Raw genomic sequence first — 16,774 nt, 5'->3', positions numbered from 1 at the left:
AACATACAAAATTTCCCTTGGTGATATTATTAGTCACTGGTCTGTCTTACTTAAGATGTATGATTTGATTGCTTTGTTTAATTAACTAATTTGTTTAATTAATTTAACAGAAGCAAGACGTCTGTGGTAACCTGACACTGCAACACCACATGCTAGAGCCAGTGCAACGCCTTCCTCGTTACGAGCTACTTCTGAAGGATTATTTAAAGAAACTGCCTGAGGACTCTTTGGACAGGAAAGATGCAGAGAGTAAGAAACAAGTCTCCTTCAAAAATGAACAGTTTGTCTATTCTATGTGAATCGATAACACGCTATTTAGGCCTATAACATTTTTTTGTGTAAGCATGCAGAGATATAAACAGCGTTCCTGAACTACTGTCTGGAGCATTTCTGCTATTAAATTTAAAAGCCCAATACAATTTTGATGAGCTGGTGTGTTGCTGCACTAAGTTATTTTGCATCATGTAATGCATAATGGTTGAAAAAGACATTCCTTACCTGACCATCATTCGGAAGACAGGATGGTAATTCATGTCTGATGTCAGAAGGTATGAGAGTGAGCCTGAGACCTGTTACCCAAAGAAACTTAACCACCATGTTACAGACATAAACCTCTTTTATATCAATTGAGTTATTGCAGTTGAAAGTATTGAAATTAGATTAAATTGCATAGAATTTTAGAGCTATAATCATCAGGCTCCATTCCATTGGCATTCATACCAAGGAGGACATGCGCCTGCATGATATCTTAATGGATAAAAGGTAGTGTCTGAAGTGAAAGGTATATAGCACCATGTCATAGTCAGCAGTGAAAAATGATCTGTGGCTGTACAAATAATAACCATGTGTTAGTGTTGAACAGAGCATGTTCTTTAGTAAATGTGGCACAAAGTAGAACATTAACAGATGAAAGGAAATGAAGGAAGGTTACCTGTGATATGATTTTTAATTGGGTAACTGTATTTAGCTAAGTACCTGGGATTGACTCTGGAACACTTGTTGGACAATATTTATAATAATCTAAATCGCTTTGTAATTCTTGAGCTGCCTCCTTGGATTCAATTGCCCTCTTAGCTTGATATCGTCTGCAAATTTGACCAGTTTGCATCGAACTTCCAAATCCAAGTTGTTAATGTAAGAAATGGCTAGCGTTCTGATCAATTTTAATATTGGCCCAGAAAAACCGTCGAGGACAAAGATTGAAGATGAACAATTTGTACATCGAATAATCATGCAATACTTAAAATGGAAATATGTATTTCAGAAATCATAAGAAGCATGAATATGAGCTTGATGATTAGCAGGAAGAGAATGAAAAATGGCCAGTGCAGTTCCTGAAATAGAATGTAAAAGATGCAATGAGCCAAATGCCTTGATTTCTGATCGCTGCTTTTTTTTCTGTTTTGTCTATAGCCCTACCCTAAGTGTTTAACTTCAGGCATAAAGGCTCAGCTGTGATGCTTCCCATAGTGAAATAGCCTGCTAGTGTTCACTATTTAGGCTGACGCCTGAAAGTGGGAAGTTGGACGAGATATCAAGGTGTGACCAACGCCCATGGATCCATACCATAATATAAGTGAATACCTTGAGGCAGATGAGGAGGAGGAGGAAGGGAAATAAATTCAAGTTCCCTTTCAGAACATCATAAATAGGAGCAGGAGCAGGGCCATGTCACCTCTCGGGCTTGCTCCACCGTTCAATACAATCACAGCTGATCTTCTGCATCATCTCCACTCTCCTACTCTATCCTCATGTTTTAAATACATGAGTAGCTGTTAAGATTCAAAAATGTAGTTTTTTTTTTAAAAACTGATTTAAAAAGCAGTGTAATTTATAGATTGAATCAACGTTTTTACATTTCAGAATCATTGGAGCTTATTTCAACGGCAGCTAACCATTCCAATGTGGCAATTCGAAAAATGGTGAGAAAATTCCTGTGCTGTTTTACACCACACTCATTGTGTACTTTCCATCGGGAACTAACTGCTACAATCCCAATGAGCAATGAATTCAATGGAATTAAAATTAGCCATTGCATATTGTCCATAACTTATCTGTTTTTGTTGAAAATAGTTTTATATTTTATAAACCTGTCACCTTAGTCCTTTTAGTATGAAGAACAAAATCAATTTGAGGCAACTTTCGTTAACCAACCAGTTTCAGTTCTCTCCTCATTCTTTAAACAATGGCCTTATCTGATTATGCAAGTTCCTTTTTTGCCTTTTGCAGAAGTGTATTAATTGCTGTGATCAATGGGGGCTTACAGACTCTGTCTGGCAATTCAGCTGCAAAGGAGCTTTTGCACCACATTTCCTGAACACATCTACAAACATTTCATGTTTTTGTACCGTGCAAGTGAACAATGTGACTGGGCCTGTTAATCACCTGTAACATCTGGACCTTTGATTGCAGTTCACATTTCACCGCCACATGGTGAAAATCCAGATACCTTTATCAGGAGCCTGAGCCCTTTGGTTGTGGAAAATGCAAGACCAAACTGTCTGGCAGACAGCATTTTAACTGTCTCTTTAGAGTTTTTAGAGACTTACTTCCCTTTCTCAGATTAATGACTCACTAGAGCCAGATATAAGACCAGGAAATGAGTGCTATTTCCTGCTGATTGCGGGGCATATATTTGGCACACCCTCTATTTTCCTTTAGCATTGCAACAGTTGCTGTCATGCTTGCCATCGTCAAACTGTGAGGGCTAGTAGGTAAAGAATCATAAATTAGTCACTTTCCGAATGTTCATTCAACAAGAGCAAACAACTTAGTCTAAGCGCTTATTAGGTTCCCCGCCCATTACAGTACTCTGGGTTATTTTTGGTGAGACGAAGTTTATTATTTGACTGATCTGAAGGATAAAAGAAATCTTAGCACTGTTTCTATAAATGGATTCTGCATGGAGAAATGTAAAGAATTATATCCTTTCTTACAAACTAAAATGATACCTTTTATATGCATAAGTTGTTAAGTTTATTGCGTAGGTACTTAGCTTTAAGATACATTTTTTGTGTTAGCCTGAAATAACACTCACAGCCAATGTTCCTCAAAGGTGTGGGGCCGAAATTTCCTGTGCAGGCTATGCACAAGTCTGCCCCCTTATCACACATGCGTGGCTGCACAAAATAATTTGAAGGGTCCACGTGTTTAAACAAATCACCTGCACACTATAAAAAAACATTAAGAGGGTACATTACCCACAATCCCAAAAGAATCTGCTCAAGTTTCTTGTACTTAGATGACCATTATCTCATCAACCTGATGTTTATGTTTACATTTTTGAGGGAACTTGCTTAATTATGAGCAGTTTTAAAATATTTTGAAGGCTTTACTTGATGAAGAAACTAAGAGTTTGTCTGCATATAATGCCCTCTGCAGGCAGACTGATGTAGTGTTTAACCCATTTAATTTCACCATTACTCCTGTCTCTGCCAATGATGTTTGTGTACAAGCTAGAACACTGGACAGAAACAAAATTGCAAAGTAACACACTACTCAACTTCGATCATTAAAAATGTATAGAAAGCTGAGGTTTGAGACTGCAGCGCGTGTGTTTGGAGTTTTGTTTGATTTCTACAAGCTTAAATATGGAGCCAGTGACAGGTCGAATGTATAGGTATGATGTGGCTTCACAATGAGTTTGTTTAGATACGTGGAGAAGGGCTACTGAACAGAGTCACCGGAGTCAGCTAATGAATTTTTAACAAAAGCATAAAACATTTATAAAACAAGAAAAGATTACAATACTCCTTCACCCACAACTGTACTTTTATAGATATATACTGATTTGTAAGGATAACACAAGTTACAAAGGCTATCTTATACTCTCATGTTCACAGTAAGTACACAGTCCATGTAAACCAATAGGCGACCTGTGGTCAAACACACCGCACACTGAAACCAAGTCACAGATGCCACCCCAGACAGATGCTATGGACCTCTCCTCAACTTCCCCCAAACACTTGTTACACCATTAGCCAACCAGTCTCACTGAACCCCGTCTTTCACACAAGGGTTTCCAATCTCCACTTTCCAAGCACGCGCCTTGGAATCTTCTCCCAAACCATTGCTTTCTCTCAGGTGCCTTCTGCAAGGGTTCACCTCCAGGGTTTCGAACTCTCCTTCCGATGTTCCTCTCCCCTGAGTCACCACATGCATTCAAGCTGTCTTCCATGCGCTCTCTCTCACTGAGTCAGCTATCAACAGTACACCACTGCCTCACATGCCCATAGCAAAGAGTTACAGGCTTTCAGTTGTCTCTTTGGACTTTGTCTTTTCCCAAGCCTTCATCTCTCTAAGCTTGAAGCTTGGAGCCTTTCTCTGATTCTCACTCTTAACTTCACTTGACAGGACCTTTTCCAGGTTCCTGCCCTTCCTCTGACTAGAAGGTTTGCTTGGGACTTTCTCCTGTTTTACTTCCCTGGATTCGGGGACTTTTTCTTTAGCTTGCGACTTGCTATCTGCTCCTTTCCCCAGTCCCCTGGCAGCTGCTTTCAACCAGCTTTAGCTTGGAACTGGCTATCTGAGCCTCCTAGGCTGCTTCTGCCTGGCAGCTGTCTTCAAAACTGAACTCAAGAAGTGCTGTTTCTAGTTTCTCCTGCGTGTGTCCGTAGGAGGGACCTGCCTCTCTAGACCCCTGTTGCTAGGCAACAGCCCGGTTTTTCTACACTTGTTTGCTTAACTTCTATTACAGTCGTAAGTTCTCATTAGAAATGCAGGCACCTTTTAAAGTGAAACTAAAACTCAACTTTTCTTAACACACACATGCAGAAATACAAATCAAACTTAGGAATGAGCTTTAGCTTTAATGTTTAACACCCACAAATACCAATATAACTTACTTAAACTATCTCTATTTTCCTACTGTATTGTGGTCAGTCATGAAGGAACAGGAGAGCTCGTTGAAAGACATTCATAGTTCCTGGCATAGGGCCAAGAGCTCAGAGTGAGAAATTAAAGGTAGCCCTGGGGCTTTGTGCACCTCACAGTCAGGGTGAGAGATTAAAGGCAGTCCTGGGGCTTTGTAGGCCATGCTACAGGGTTATGCATGGCACACATGTCGTAGTCCCACTCCGGAGGGAGGGGGTTGACAAGGCCTATGTGCTCAATTGTGATAAGGCACAGCTTGATGTGTAGAATGTGGCCATTGTCTTGCAGTTGGTGGCAATGGGGCTGTCTGGCTCGGTACTGGGCTGCAGATGGGATGATCATAGTTAGGAGAGGCATCTGCAGCCTGTAAATGGGGAAAAGATCTAAAGTACAGGGCACATTCGATTGTACGCATGTCACTTTGATAGCTCCATGGTAGCAGCCCCTGGAGGAGAATTTTCTTCCCGTCGGGGGGGTTGGGTGGGAGCGGGCAAGCCGCCATTTTGCATGGCAGGCCAATTAAGGCCCACCCAGTGTGACGCACACCCGGAAGCGCTCCCTGTGCGGGCGGGGACAGTTGGGACCTGTGCTCTTTTGAGCATGCGTGCTCATTCATTCCTAACACCCACAAATACCAATATAACTTAAACTATCTCCATTTCCTACTGTATTGTGGTCAGTCATGAAGGAACAGGAGAGCTCGTTGAAAGACATTCATAAAGAAGCACAACCTGGAAGACATGTCCATGCCATACTGATAGCCACAAGATTCCAGAAGGAGTAAGGTGCAGGCAATGGGACACGGCCACATTCCTTCTGCCCCTTAGTGCCATGCCAGTGCACTGAAAGGCCTTTACAACCAGTAACATCGAGAGCAAGACCAGCATCCAGATTTGCACCTTCAACCCTCGTGATTCACTAGGCCCTAATCTTTGGAAAGGTCAGTGGCAAACCCTATGTCCATGTGCTCTGGGAAGTGAAAGTGGGCGCAACATCGCAAACACTGCGCCAAAGGACTTGATGCAGTCATCAACTTAATAAGAAACTTTTAGCAGACACTGAGATGCACACATGGTTGGACAGACCATCATGGCTGTAGGTCTTGTGCTTTGGCATGACTGATGAAGACAGCCATTTCATTTTGAGAAACAATTACAGATAATGCTCCCAGGCCACTGAGCACGCCTAACTCCATGTTGTCTTGTAAGGAATAGAGGTTACTAATGCATTTTGTGAACCCTTCCGGTAAAGAGCTTGACACATCTCCCTGACATAACACAAAGGTCGAGTAACTATCATGGCTCTGTTACAGGAAGGCTATCACTGAGTGGGAGTGTGGCTCACCCTCGCAATAAGAGGGCACATAGATGCATATGCACGACGATTTCAAATGATGAGCGATCTTTGCCCTCCCCTGTGAGCTCGGCGGCATCCTCCTCAAACTGGGACAGCTCCTGGACCTCTGCCATCCCTCCTCCCGTCTGGGATATCAGCCTCCAGTTGTGGGTGAGCTTGGCCTTCAGGAAGATAACTGGAATGAAACATGATGAGAAGAGATGGAGGAGAGGTTGGGAAGCATGCATACCTTCTGTGTGCGCTGAGCCCTTCCCAGTAAGGGCTGAGGATGGAGATTGTGCAGCATGATAGATGAAATGCCTTGTGATGTTAAAGTGTCCATGTGGGATCCCTGAGCAGTGTAAACCTTTGAGTGCATGATGAGAGAGTGAGATTGGAGTGAGCTGAAAGTTGATTTGCCCTGGCGGAGCAGATGAGATCATTCATCCTCTTCCTGCATTGGATGGTGTTTCGCAGGCAGATGGCAGACGAGCTGACCTCCCTTGCAACTGCCTCCCAAGTCGGCGAGGTGAGGCTGGTGGGCCACCTGGGGCCTTTCCTCGGGTAGATGACATCCCATGGATAAGGACCTCAAGGGAGTCATTGCTGAACCTGGGAGCAGCATTTTTCTTTGCTGGAGCCATATCAAGAAGTTCCCTGAACAAAGCTGGTGCTGAGGGTAATGTGTGTGTGTGTGTTGGGGTGGTTTTTGATTATGGAACCCAGACCTTTGACCCCATTAGGCAAAGGCAAGGTGGACAAATCACGGCCTGCCCTGCCCTGCCATGTGATTCTGAGAGCTACTCGCCAATGCATAATTAATGAGCTTCCGAGTGTGAAATCGGGCACCATTTCCCACCCTGCAGCCCAGTGGGAAACACACTAAAAACCCTCTTGCCACCACACTTAGCCTCTGGAACAGAAAATTCTGCCCATTAATTCTGCTTTTCGCTCCACAGATGCTGCCTGACCTGAGTATTTCCAGCTGTGAAGAAGAGTCGAAGGGACTCGAAACGTTAACTCTGTTTCTCTCTCCACAGATGCTGCCAGACTTGCTGAGTATTTCCAGCATTTTCTGTTTCTATTCCTATTCATATTATCTCGCAGCCCTATACAATATTAGGTTCAGTGTGAGATGGAAAACCTAAGCTGCCTTCAGAGAGATGTCTACCCAACTGATAAGCTTGGTGGTATTAGAACAATCTAAGAATTTCAGATCACCAGTTTGGTGTGCACAATGTGATACTGGTGCTTTCTAGGAGGTGTTGATTAGCTAAGCCTCTTCATTTGAAGATGACCCACATTAACAAAAGGCAAACTGGGAAATGTGGCAGAATTCAAACAGCGGATTTGTGCGGGAACAAGTATTTCTAATGTAAAATGACTTATTTATTGGCAAGGTTAGTATATATTTTTCAGAACTTCAATTTTCACATTATAAATGTTGTTTATCTGCCCATATATTTGATTCAGTCAGAAATCAGGATGGCACCTGAAATCCGTTTCCGATTTCAGCAATGAGATTTGCTGTGGTAAATGCTGCTGCTGCCAGATTGATGCCTTCAGAAAAAAAAATGAGTTAATTTAGTTCTGTTAATTTTTGTACTCTATCTGCAAAGCTTAGGTAACAGATAGTAGTTAATGGTGCCAGTTATAGAAGAATGACAAAAATGTGTAAGACCCATGCTACACACAACTTTTATTTATTTAGTACAAACTTTTATTTATTTAGCATCCATGACATGGAAATGTCACAAGGCTCATTTTGTGAATGGGCAGGACTTAGTGCAGGTTATCCTTAATTTGGCGTTCACATAGTGAATTTACTTATCTTGCTTGTTAACCGGTGGATGTACAAAGTGAACATTTTTAAACCGGGAAGGAGACTGAAAGTTGCTCGAGTTAACTCAGGCTATTATGAATGAGATGTCAACAAGAAAAGGAGCTATAAATTTCTTAGCCCTAGAAGAAGCAAAGCTTCAAGTCTATTGAAATCGCATGTATGGAATGGTTGTACAGTCCATGTGCATCAAATTCTGGTCATACAATTTCATACAATTATGAGTGTTCTGCATAGAACCAAGTCTTATAGGTACTCATTATTGAAAGGCAGCTCCAAGTACTGGCATATAGCTATCATTCTTCTTTTGGTCATTGGGAAATAACCGCAAGCTGTTTGTGCTGACTCTAATGGGGGAAACATTGGATAATATTATATCAAAGATTTAGTTAAATTTGAGAATTGTTGATGCAATTTGGAAAATGAGGGCAAACAAACAAAAAAATAAAGATCATAATGAAAGGTGGCATGAGAAATGTAGGCATTTTCCAGGAAATTAGCTCTATGATGTTTAAACCATTTATTTGAAATACAATTGGCACAAATCTGCTGACCTTACGTATTTGAAATTTCTGTGGTATTCAGTAAGAATCTTTTGCATATAAATTTGGAGAGAGTGTGGCACTCCAGAAATGTACTTCTGGCACCTTTTGTTTTTGATTTCTTAATCATTAGTTATAAATTATAATGAATGTAAAGTTGTTTTAAAAAGATTCTGTGGTATAGGAACAGTATCACTTTACACATCCCATATTCAATATTTGCAAACTCAATTTAAATATGAAGAGAAGTCCTTTGCTTTATAGACTTGATCAAAGAACAAGCATGTCTTTATAGTCGTTTCCTTGGTTAGGAAGGACAATGACATGAATTATTTTAACAAAATGTATGATACATTGATTATCAAGTCATCAAGTGCAACTTCTTTGTATTTGTAGGAAAAAATGCATAAACTGCTGGAAGTATATGAAAGGCTTGGAGGCGAAGCAGACATTGTCAATCCGGCTAATGAACTCATAAAAGAAGGGCACATCCAAAAGCTGTCGGCTAAGAATGGTTCAGCTCAAGATCGGTACCTGTTTCTAGTAAGCCAACTAAACCCTTAGTTTTTAAAAAGCTGGTAATATTCTTCACTTTTCAGCAACCAATGTCCATCCCTTGATTTGAGGGTATTGAATTGATTAATGAATTTCTTTATAGCCATTCCATTGGCAGACCAACAAGAAGTGGCATATAGTTGGGCTCTGACAGTTGGTTGTTTTTTTTTTCCCCAACAGCACCCTGTCCAGTGGCCTTGTTGTAAGCCTATAAAAGTTTTACTTAACTGAAACAGACAGTTTACAGTAAGATGAGGCTGTAGGTTGTAAAACGTCGACAGTATTGAAACTGACTTTGCTTTCCTATTTCTCTCCACCTCAAAACCTTTGTTGATTTGCAGTTCACATTTGAGAGGAGTAGTAAAGGAAGAGCTGGGTTTATGTAAACCCCTTTCACATGTAGTACTTTGTGTGGTTACTGTTGTCTTGTGGATGGTCAGTCAGTACCATACTGAAGTGGAATAAGGCTTGAACCCCCAGCCTCATGACTCAGGACTGAGAGTACTACCACCGAGTTAAATCAAGTAAAATGCTAGAAGGGACTACAGGACCATGCATTGCATTCAATTTGATAGATGAATTGTCTAAATCACTACAAAATCAACGCGTGTCACTTGAAAAATTCTGAAAGGCGTTTCAGACAAACATATGTAAAATAATTTCACATATTGTATAATATTGTAATTTAGAATTAGGGAAAGTTACTTTTGACCTTGGTTCTGCTACTGACTTTGCAAAGACGAGGCTTGATATCCGGACTGCTTCAGTGGTTGAACTTTGATTATTGATCTCGCACCAACTGTACGTATTACTAAAGTTGACACTAAACTTTGTCTTGTACCGTAATAGTTTAATATATTTTGTATCAATCATTATTAGCTGTATATTTTTTGCCAAAAGCTGCACAAAACATTTAAATTTGTCTGCTACCAGCTGCAGACATCCACATTTATGGTAGTCTATGTGTTACAACTAGAACAGGGTGGATGGATACAATTTGAAATTCAATACTTTTATTTTTAGTTCAACAATATGGTTCTTTACTGTGTGCCAAAGCTTCGATTGATGGGGCAAAAATTCAGCGTGAGGGAAAGGATCGACATTGCTGGCATGCAGGTTCGTGGTACCCTTTGGTTAAATAGTTTTTTTTTACAGATATAATTATTGCTATTTTTTGCTATGATTGGAAAAATATAACTCTTCTTCAGGTGCAAGAAATTACAAAGTCGAATGTGACTCATACATTTACAATAATAGGAAAACAACGATCCTTAGAACTTCAGGCCAGGTAGGTGAAAAGTTTTAAATCATCATGATGATTGTTTTAGTTAAACAATGTGTGAAATTTGGTTAAACAACATTGTAATCTACTGAAAATATTCCCCAAAACAGTTTGTTGATGCTTGTTTGCGAGTTGACATTAAGAATAAAATACAACACGACTAATCAGTATAACTGAACCTCAAAAATGTTCGTGTTTTTTAGGACTGAGGAAGAAAGGAAAGATTGGTTTCAGGTATGTAACATGCTGTAAAGTATCTTCCTTGCTGTTTTAGAAAATTCTGCAGTCATTTTTGGCTATCTTATGAAACTGTGGTGATTTTTATTAGGTTATCCATGCTACAATTGAAAAGCACAAGCAAAACAGTGAAACGTTCAACAAGGCTTTTAATAGTTCTTTTTCAAGGGATGAAGAGTATCCTCCAGATTCCCCTGTAAGTAGAAGAGATCTTCAAGTACATAATGCATGAGTACATTTTAAGCAACTAAATCCATGAAAAGTAGCCTATAGTAAAAAATGTAGAGGATTGGGAGACTACAGATCACAGTGAACTATTTTTGATACCAATGTGACCTCAATAACAGCCTAACAATGCAGACTGTACATCCAGAGCTGTAAACATTGGACACATCCTACCTACAGTTGAGTTGCATACCTGAGGTGTTGACTGATTTTAAAAACATGAATGCCATTAAAAGCAACAACAATGGATGTAGCAAATTGTGTTGTGTTACATGTGGGTAAAATGGCTTCTGTCTCAATCTTTTTACTCTCAAAGGAATGACATCAGAGGTCACATGACTATGGCAACCACAGTGTACAACAAGCACAACCATGCCCAAAGGCATTTCTCCAAGCATCCCACTTTTCATAAAAAGATAAAAGCACATTGCATGCACCATCATTTGCCTTTGCAAGTTACCCATATACATGGGCCAGAATTTTTGGGTCGCTGAGTGGGGGTGGGGCCCGCTCGCTGATGTATAAAATGACGCACGGTGACATCGGGCGTGTGTTCCAATGTCACCGCGCGTCATTCAGATTTCCAGTTCAGTGGGCACACACCTGAGTCGGCTGCGCGCCCACCGAACTGTCAAAGGCCTATTAAGGCCATTTAAATATCAATTAAAACAATAGACTGAGCTGCCTGTCCAACCTTAAGGTTGGCGGGCAGGCGAAGAGCCCAGGCAGCCTTTGCATTTATCATGGAACCTCATCCACGGGCAGGATGAGATTTCATGAAGGTATTTAAAGTTTTATGAAAATTTTTAATAACATTCATAGATGTGTCCCAGCTCATGTGACACTTTCACATGAGGGGACATGTCTTAAATTTTTTTTTCTTCTTTATTAAAATTTTCAGAACTTAAACTAATCGCCTTGAGGCAGCTCCGTGCCTTAGGGAGATTTCTGCACTCTGTTCGCTCGCATCCGTGAAAGAGCGCACTCCCCGACTCAGGCAACCCCCCCCCCACCCAAGCCCGCACAGGTAGCACTGGGCGCTTCCAGACGCACATCATGCTAGGCGGGACTTAATTGGCCCGCCCACGTAAAATGGTGGCGCCTAGACGATCATGGGCAGTGATCGGCTGCATGCTCGCCCGCACCCACTCCCGCCCAACTCCCCCGACGGGGAGAAAATTCTCCCCATGTTCTATAAAGAAAGCCGTCATGTGCAAACAGAGAGCTGTTACTTCTAGTCTGTCTTACTTTCATCTGACTCTGCATATGCATTGCGCACACGATCTTTAAAGCGTTCATGTCTTCTAATGGTACACATGCGGGTTGTTACTGGCTGCTCGTCTGGTGTTTGTCAGTTCCTCGGGTGACTTTGCCCCTCCTGGGAATGTCGTTGCTGTGGTGAGTGTTGCTGCTGACCTGTTGCATTTGTTAAGAGGCAGTTGGCCACTGAGACTGATGGTCATTCCTTTCCTTGTTCAGTTGGCGAAATCAACTCTTCTCTTAGTTATCTACTGTGAAGAAGTAGCTTGTTCAGTTGCAAATATGTGCCTGTGGCTGCAACGCATATTTGGTCGTTCACTTTCACCATGATGATTGAGGTGACGAATGCTTTACACAGGTTCCAAGTTGCCAAGTAGACTAACTTGAGTGCTTTGCATGTTTACACTCCGACCAGCTCGCCAACTCTCAACTCTAGCAATGATTTGGCTGCTTTATCAACGTGAAATTTGGCTTTCTGTCATTTTACTTTAATTTTGTCACTCACTCCTGTTACTACCTCTGGCTTCAGTAGTTTTTCAGCTATTGGAGGAGTAGTTTGTGTGCAGTGTAACATTAGTCTTTGGACTGGACTATTTCCATGCCTTCAGCAGGTGTGTTTCTCCACTCTGAGGTTGCCTTGTGTACATCGGTGCTGGATCTACTTGATTTTTTGATGATCCCTTTGGCAATTTTCTCTGCTGCCTCAGCCTTTCCATTTGATCGGAGGTACCGTGGAGATGATGTGTTGTGCTGAATTCTCCAATCATTCATGAAGTGTCTGAATTCTTCACTCGTGAACCGAGGGCCATTGTCGCTCACCACCACGTCAGGAATACCATGACGACTGAAGTGTGCTTTCAGCCATTCTACATTCTCACTGGCAGTCGTTGATGTCAGCTTGTCTGACTCCCAGTAGTCTAAATAGTTGTTGACAGTGACGAGAAAGCTAATTCCAAAGAGAATGAAGAGGTCAACTCCAAGCTTCTGGGATGCCATGAGCCATGAGCAGCTCTTTAGCTTGCTTAGCTTGATGTCCATTACAAGCACTTCACTGGCTGATGTGGTCCTTAATCTCATTGCCTCAACATCATTCCTATAGTGAGAGTCCAAAACTGCACACAAAAGTCAAACTAAGGGCTTAAATCAAGTTGCATTTACAGTAAAGTCCTGCCTTTCATGACTTCCCACGTTAAAGCCTTTGTACACCAGATCACCCATTGCCTGATCAATTGTTCGCTTATCTGTGTTTTCTTTCCCCTCTCTCATTAAAGACACTTTATTCTAACTGAAATTTATTCCATTCGCCATGATGGAGCACAGATTTTGGCATGATTTAACGGAGAGATAATGTTTAAAGTCTCTGGAAGCAGATTCCTTCCATTAGTCCTGATTGTGGACCTTTAATTCTCTGTTTTCAAGCACCTTTCTGACGGGGGTGAGAAGCAGCGCCTGAACTGGTTGCAGCTGAAGTGCATCCCGAAAGGAGAGATTAACCTGGAAATGTCCGAATCTCTCACTCCAGAGCTGCAATAACAGCTCTGTTCAATTTTGAAATGTTCACCGATTTAATTAGTCTCTTTATGTAAAAGGCTTGCCTGCCGGTTTTGAGGTGATTCATGTTTTTCTTAAATGAGGATTGTCTCTTTTTAAAATTTTCAACACGTGTCTTGGATGTTAAGAGAGCAGATGAGTCTGATGTTGGATTCTTTTGTAACAACGTTGAGCTCAGAGGCTCCTCCAGTTTGTCGCATATCACAATGTGCTGTACAGTAACTGCAGAAACCAATCCTGCCCTCGCTTTGCTGGAACCGATCTAACCGACTCCCACTGGAAAGCACGTTCATTGTTCGAGATTTCACTGTTTGTAAGGTTTCACGGGAACGTAACCCGCTGCCAATGGTGGGACTTTACTGTAAATCTCAACTTCCATGTTCTGTAAACCCCACAAAACACAATATTATTTTACTTTTTTGTTCTTGTGGCCGTATCCTTTTGAGGTGCTACTTCTAATACCTTGTGAACCTGAACAAGCTGAAATCTCTCTGCTTTTGCTCCATTTAAGGTGCAGTTTTTTTTTAACCAAAACATATCACCTCACGGTGACATTGAATTCCATCACCCATTTTTCTCCACAGCCTTATCTACATTCTCTTGTCAATTCCTTGAGTCAGAATTATTTGCAATGCCCCCTATTTAAGTACTGTCTGCATCTGGAAACTTGTCCAATGCCACATCCTTATAACCAACTCATTTGATGTACATAGTGAACTGAAATGGCCCCAGAGCAGAACCTTGTGGAATGCTGGTACTCACTCTGAAAAACTGCCCTTAACGACTACTATGCTCCCTCCTTTCTTAACCAGTTTTTAATCCAATTTGCTATCCTTTGACGCCAACCATGGCTCAGTTGGTAGCACTCTCACCTGAGTCAGAAGGTTGTGGGTTCACGTCCCACTCCAAGACCTGAGCACAAAAACCTAGGTTGACACTTCCGTGCAGTACTGAGGGAGTGCTGCACTGCAAGAGGTACCATCTTTCAGCTGAGACATTAACCCGGGGCCCCGTCTGCCCTCTCAGGTGGATGTAAAACATCCCATGGTACTGTTTTGAAAAAGAACAGGGGAGTTATCCCCAGTATTTATCCCTCAATCAACATCACAAAAACCAATTACCTGGTCATTATCACATTGCTGTTTGTAAAAGCTTTCTGTGTGCAATTTGGCCACCACATTTCTTGCATTACAATGGCCACAATTCAAAAAATACTTAATTGACTGTAAAGCACTGATTCACTGGTGGTTGTGATAGATGCTATACATGCTAATGCAAGCCTTTCTTTTTCCTATTCCATATACCTTCATATTCTCCAATAATCTCCTTTTATGTCTTGTCAAAAGTGACAACTCAGGTGGGAATAAAACAACAGTAGACATTGAAATTCTAGGTGACTGTGGCAATATACCTAAATGAAATGAGAGAGAGTTGGTGAATTGTTAGCAACAAATGCGCCCTACACTCTAATTAATGAATGTCAAAACGTATCAAAATTTCTTTCAGATTTTGACTTGCCATTCATTAAACTAAAGTTTCTTTTAAAAAAAAACCTGCCTCCATTTCTAGCTGCTGCAACATACAACCATTTGCTTGATACAGTGACTATTCATCAAAGATGTAAGCTGCCATACCTATACTCTTCATCATGAAGTTAACAATGATCAATTACAACAACACCTTGCATTTATGCCTGACCTTTAGCATATTGCATAAACTACATGGTTTGCATTTTAAAAAAATACTGCAAAGCAAGTTAATGATCACCAGCTTTTAGTTCTCCCGCTCCTTCCCACCCATTCCATTTGTGGCTCAGTGTACAGTTTTTTGATGGAACTGATGTGAAGCAAATTGGAACATTTTTCCATGTTTAAAATGCTTTCTAAGTGCAAGCTATTATACAATTCTCAAAGGATTGGCCTTTCACTGGTATATTTGTTAAAATGACTGTTCTCTTTCATAGGTGTCAGGTGCAACTTGTGCTGAATCCAATACAGGAGGAGACTTCTCCAGTCCATCTGCTTATGTATGTGATCATTAGTTATTCAGATTGCCGTTTAATGTGTATTTCTGGGACATGTGCAAGAGCCTATGAATACTTTATTCCAGAAAATGAGAACTAAACAGTCGTTTTGAATCTGTTATTAAATCTAAGTGATTTTATAAGGTTTAACAGAAACTGCTGAAAATTGCATTGAATACTTATGGATTTAATTATGCTGATTGATCAACTGTAGCATTGCCGACTACTAGTTGGCAGATACTGTCCAATCTATATGTAATTTTCTCTTGTTCGCTCCTCTCTCATGCTCAGTTTCTTGGGTTTGAACTGGTGGGCAGCATGGCGGAGTTTTGTGCTGGTTACCAAAAGGCTCCAAGCAAGAGCTGTCATGGGTAGGGATAGGGATTCTAGGCCACAGGGTAAATTTTCCAATGGTGTATGCAGAACACCAGTTGTAGAGAGATCTGATTGGGAAGGCCTGAGGAAGGGTGGTGACAGTAAGGTATGTCTCCTTAGAGCATGCGGGAAGAAGAAGGAAAGACTGATGGATGGGAAGGAAAGTATGCTTGGAGTAGAAGGGAGAGAAAGAAGGAAAAAGGTGGGAATGAATGAGTGCTCTGGATAGGAACTGTAGGAGTGAAAGGGCAAGGTGGTGCCAAGCAAACGCAATTCAGAAACCGATCACTCTGTTATTTGGTAGCCAGTCTTTAGCTGTACTGTGACAAATATGAACAATGTACTTTTCAGTTATAAAATAAAATTGTAAAGGTTGACATGGAGCATTAACAAAAAAGTTATGAGGAAGTAGATTTATGAGCAGAAAGTGTCTGATCCACACAAGATTTTTATATATAGAATTATTGAATTCATTAGCAATGAATGAATTGATACAGTTGCTGAGGTGAACAGCCTGGCATTTAACCTGACCTATGAAATGGCTTCCATATCTTTTATCAGACTGTTCCTCAAAATAGACTATCTGTTGATTCCTTATAACAATTCCTACTGGAAATATTGCTCAATTAAAATATTTACAATTAAAATGTGCTTTTGAAATTTCTTCCAAAAGCTAA

At 41.0% G+C, this 16,774-nt stretch overlaps 1 protein-coding gene across 3 annotated transcripts in view; it reads left to right on the top strand.

The window, feature by feature from the left end:
• The window catches only part of LOC144681675 (FYVE, RhoGEF and PH domain-containing protein 3-like), a 250,601-nt gene that overhangs the window by 198,212 nt on the left and 35,615 nt on the right, over positions 1–16,774 (top strand). For all 3 annotated transcript variants that reach the window (XM_078543496.1, XM_078543495.1, XM_078543497.1), the window contains exons 8-15: positions 111–249; positions 1,864–1,922; positions 8,986–9,132; positions 10,168–10,260; positions 10,353–10,432; positions 10,630–10,660; positions 10,755–10,859; positions 15,663–15,725. In XM_078543496.1, the coding sequence (XP_078399622.1) occupies positions 111–249; positions 1,864–1,922; positions 8,986–9,132; positions 10,168–10,260; positions 10,353–10,432; positions 10,630–10,660; positions 10,755–10,859; positions 15,663–15,725 (717 nt within the window). The remainder of the gene's footprint in view (positions 1–110; positions 250–1,863; positions 1,923–8,985; positions 9,133–10,167; positions 10,261–10,352; positions 10,433–10,629; positions 10,661–10,754; positions 10,860–15,662; positions 15,726–16,774) is intronic.

This window comes from Cetorhinus maximus, chromosome 6 (genome assembly GCF_964194155.1).
Source record: "Cetorhinus maximus chromosome 6, sCetMax3.hap1.1, whole genome shotgun sequence".
Taxonomy (NCBI): domain Eukaryota; kingdom Metazoa; phylum Chordata; class Chondrichthyes; order Lamniformes; family Cetorhinidae; genus Cetorhinus; species Cetorhinus maximus.
This window is presented reverse-complemented; position numbering and strand designations above follow the sequence as displayed.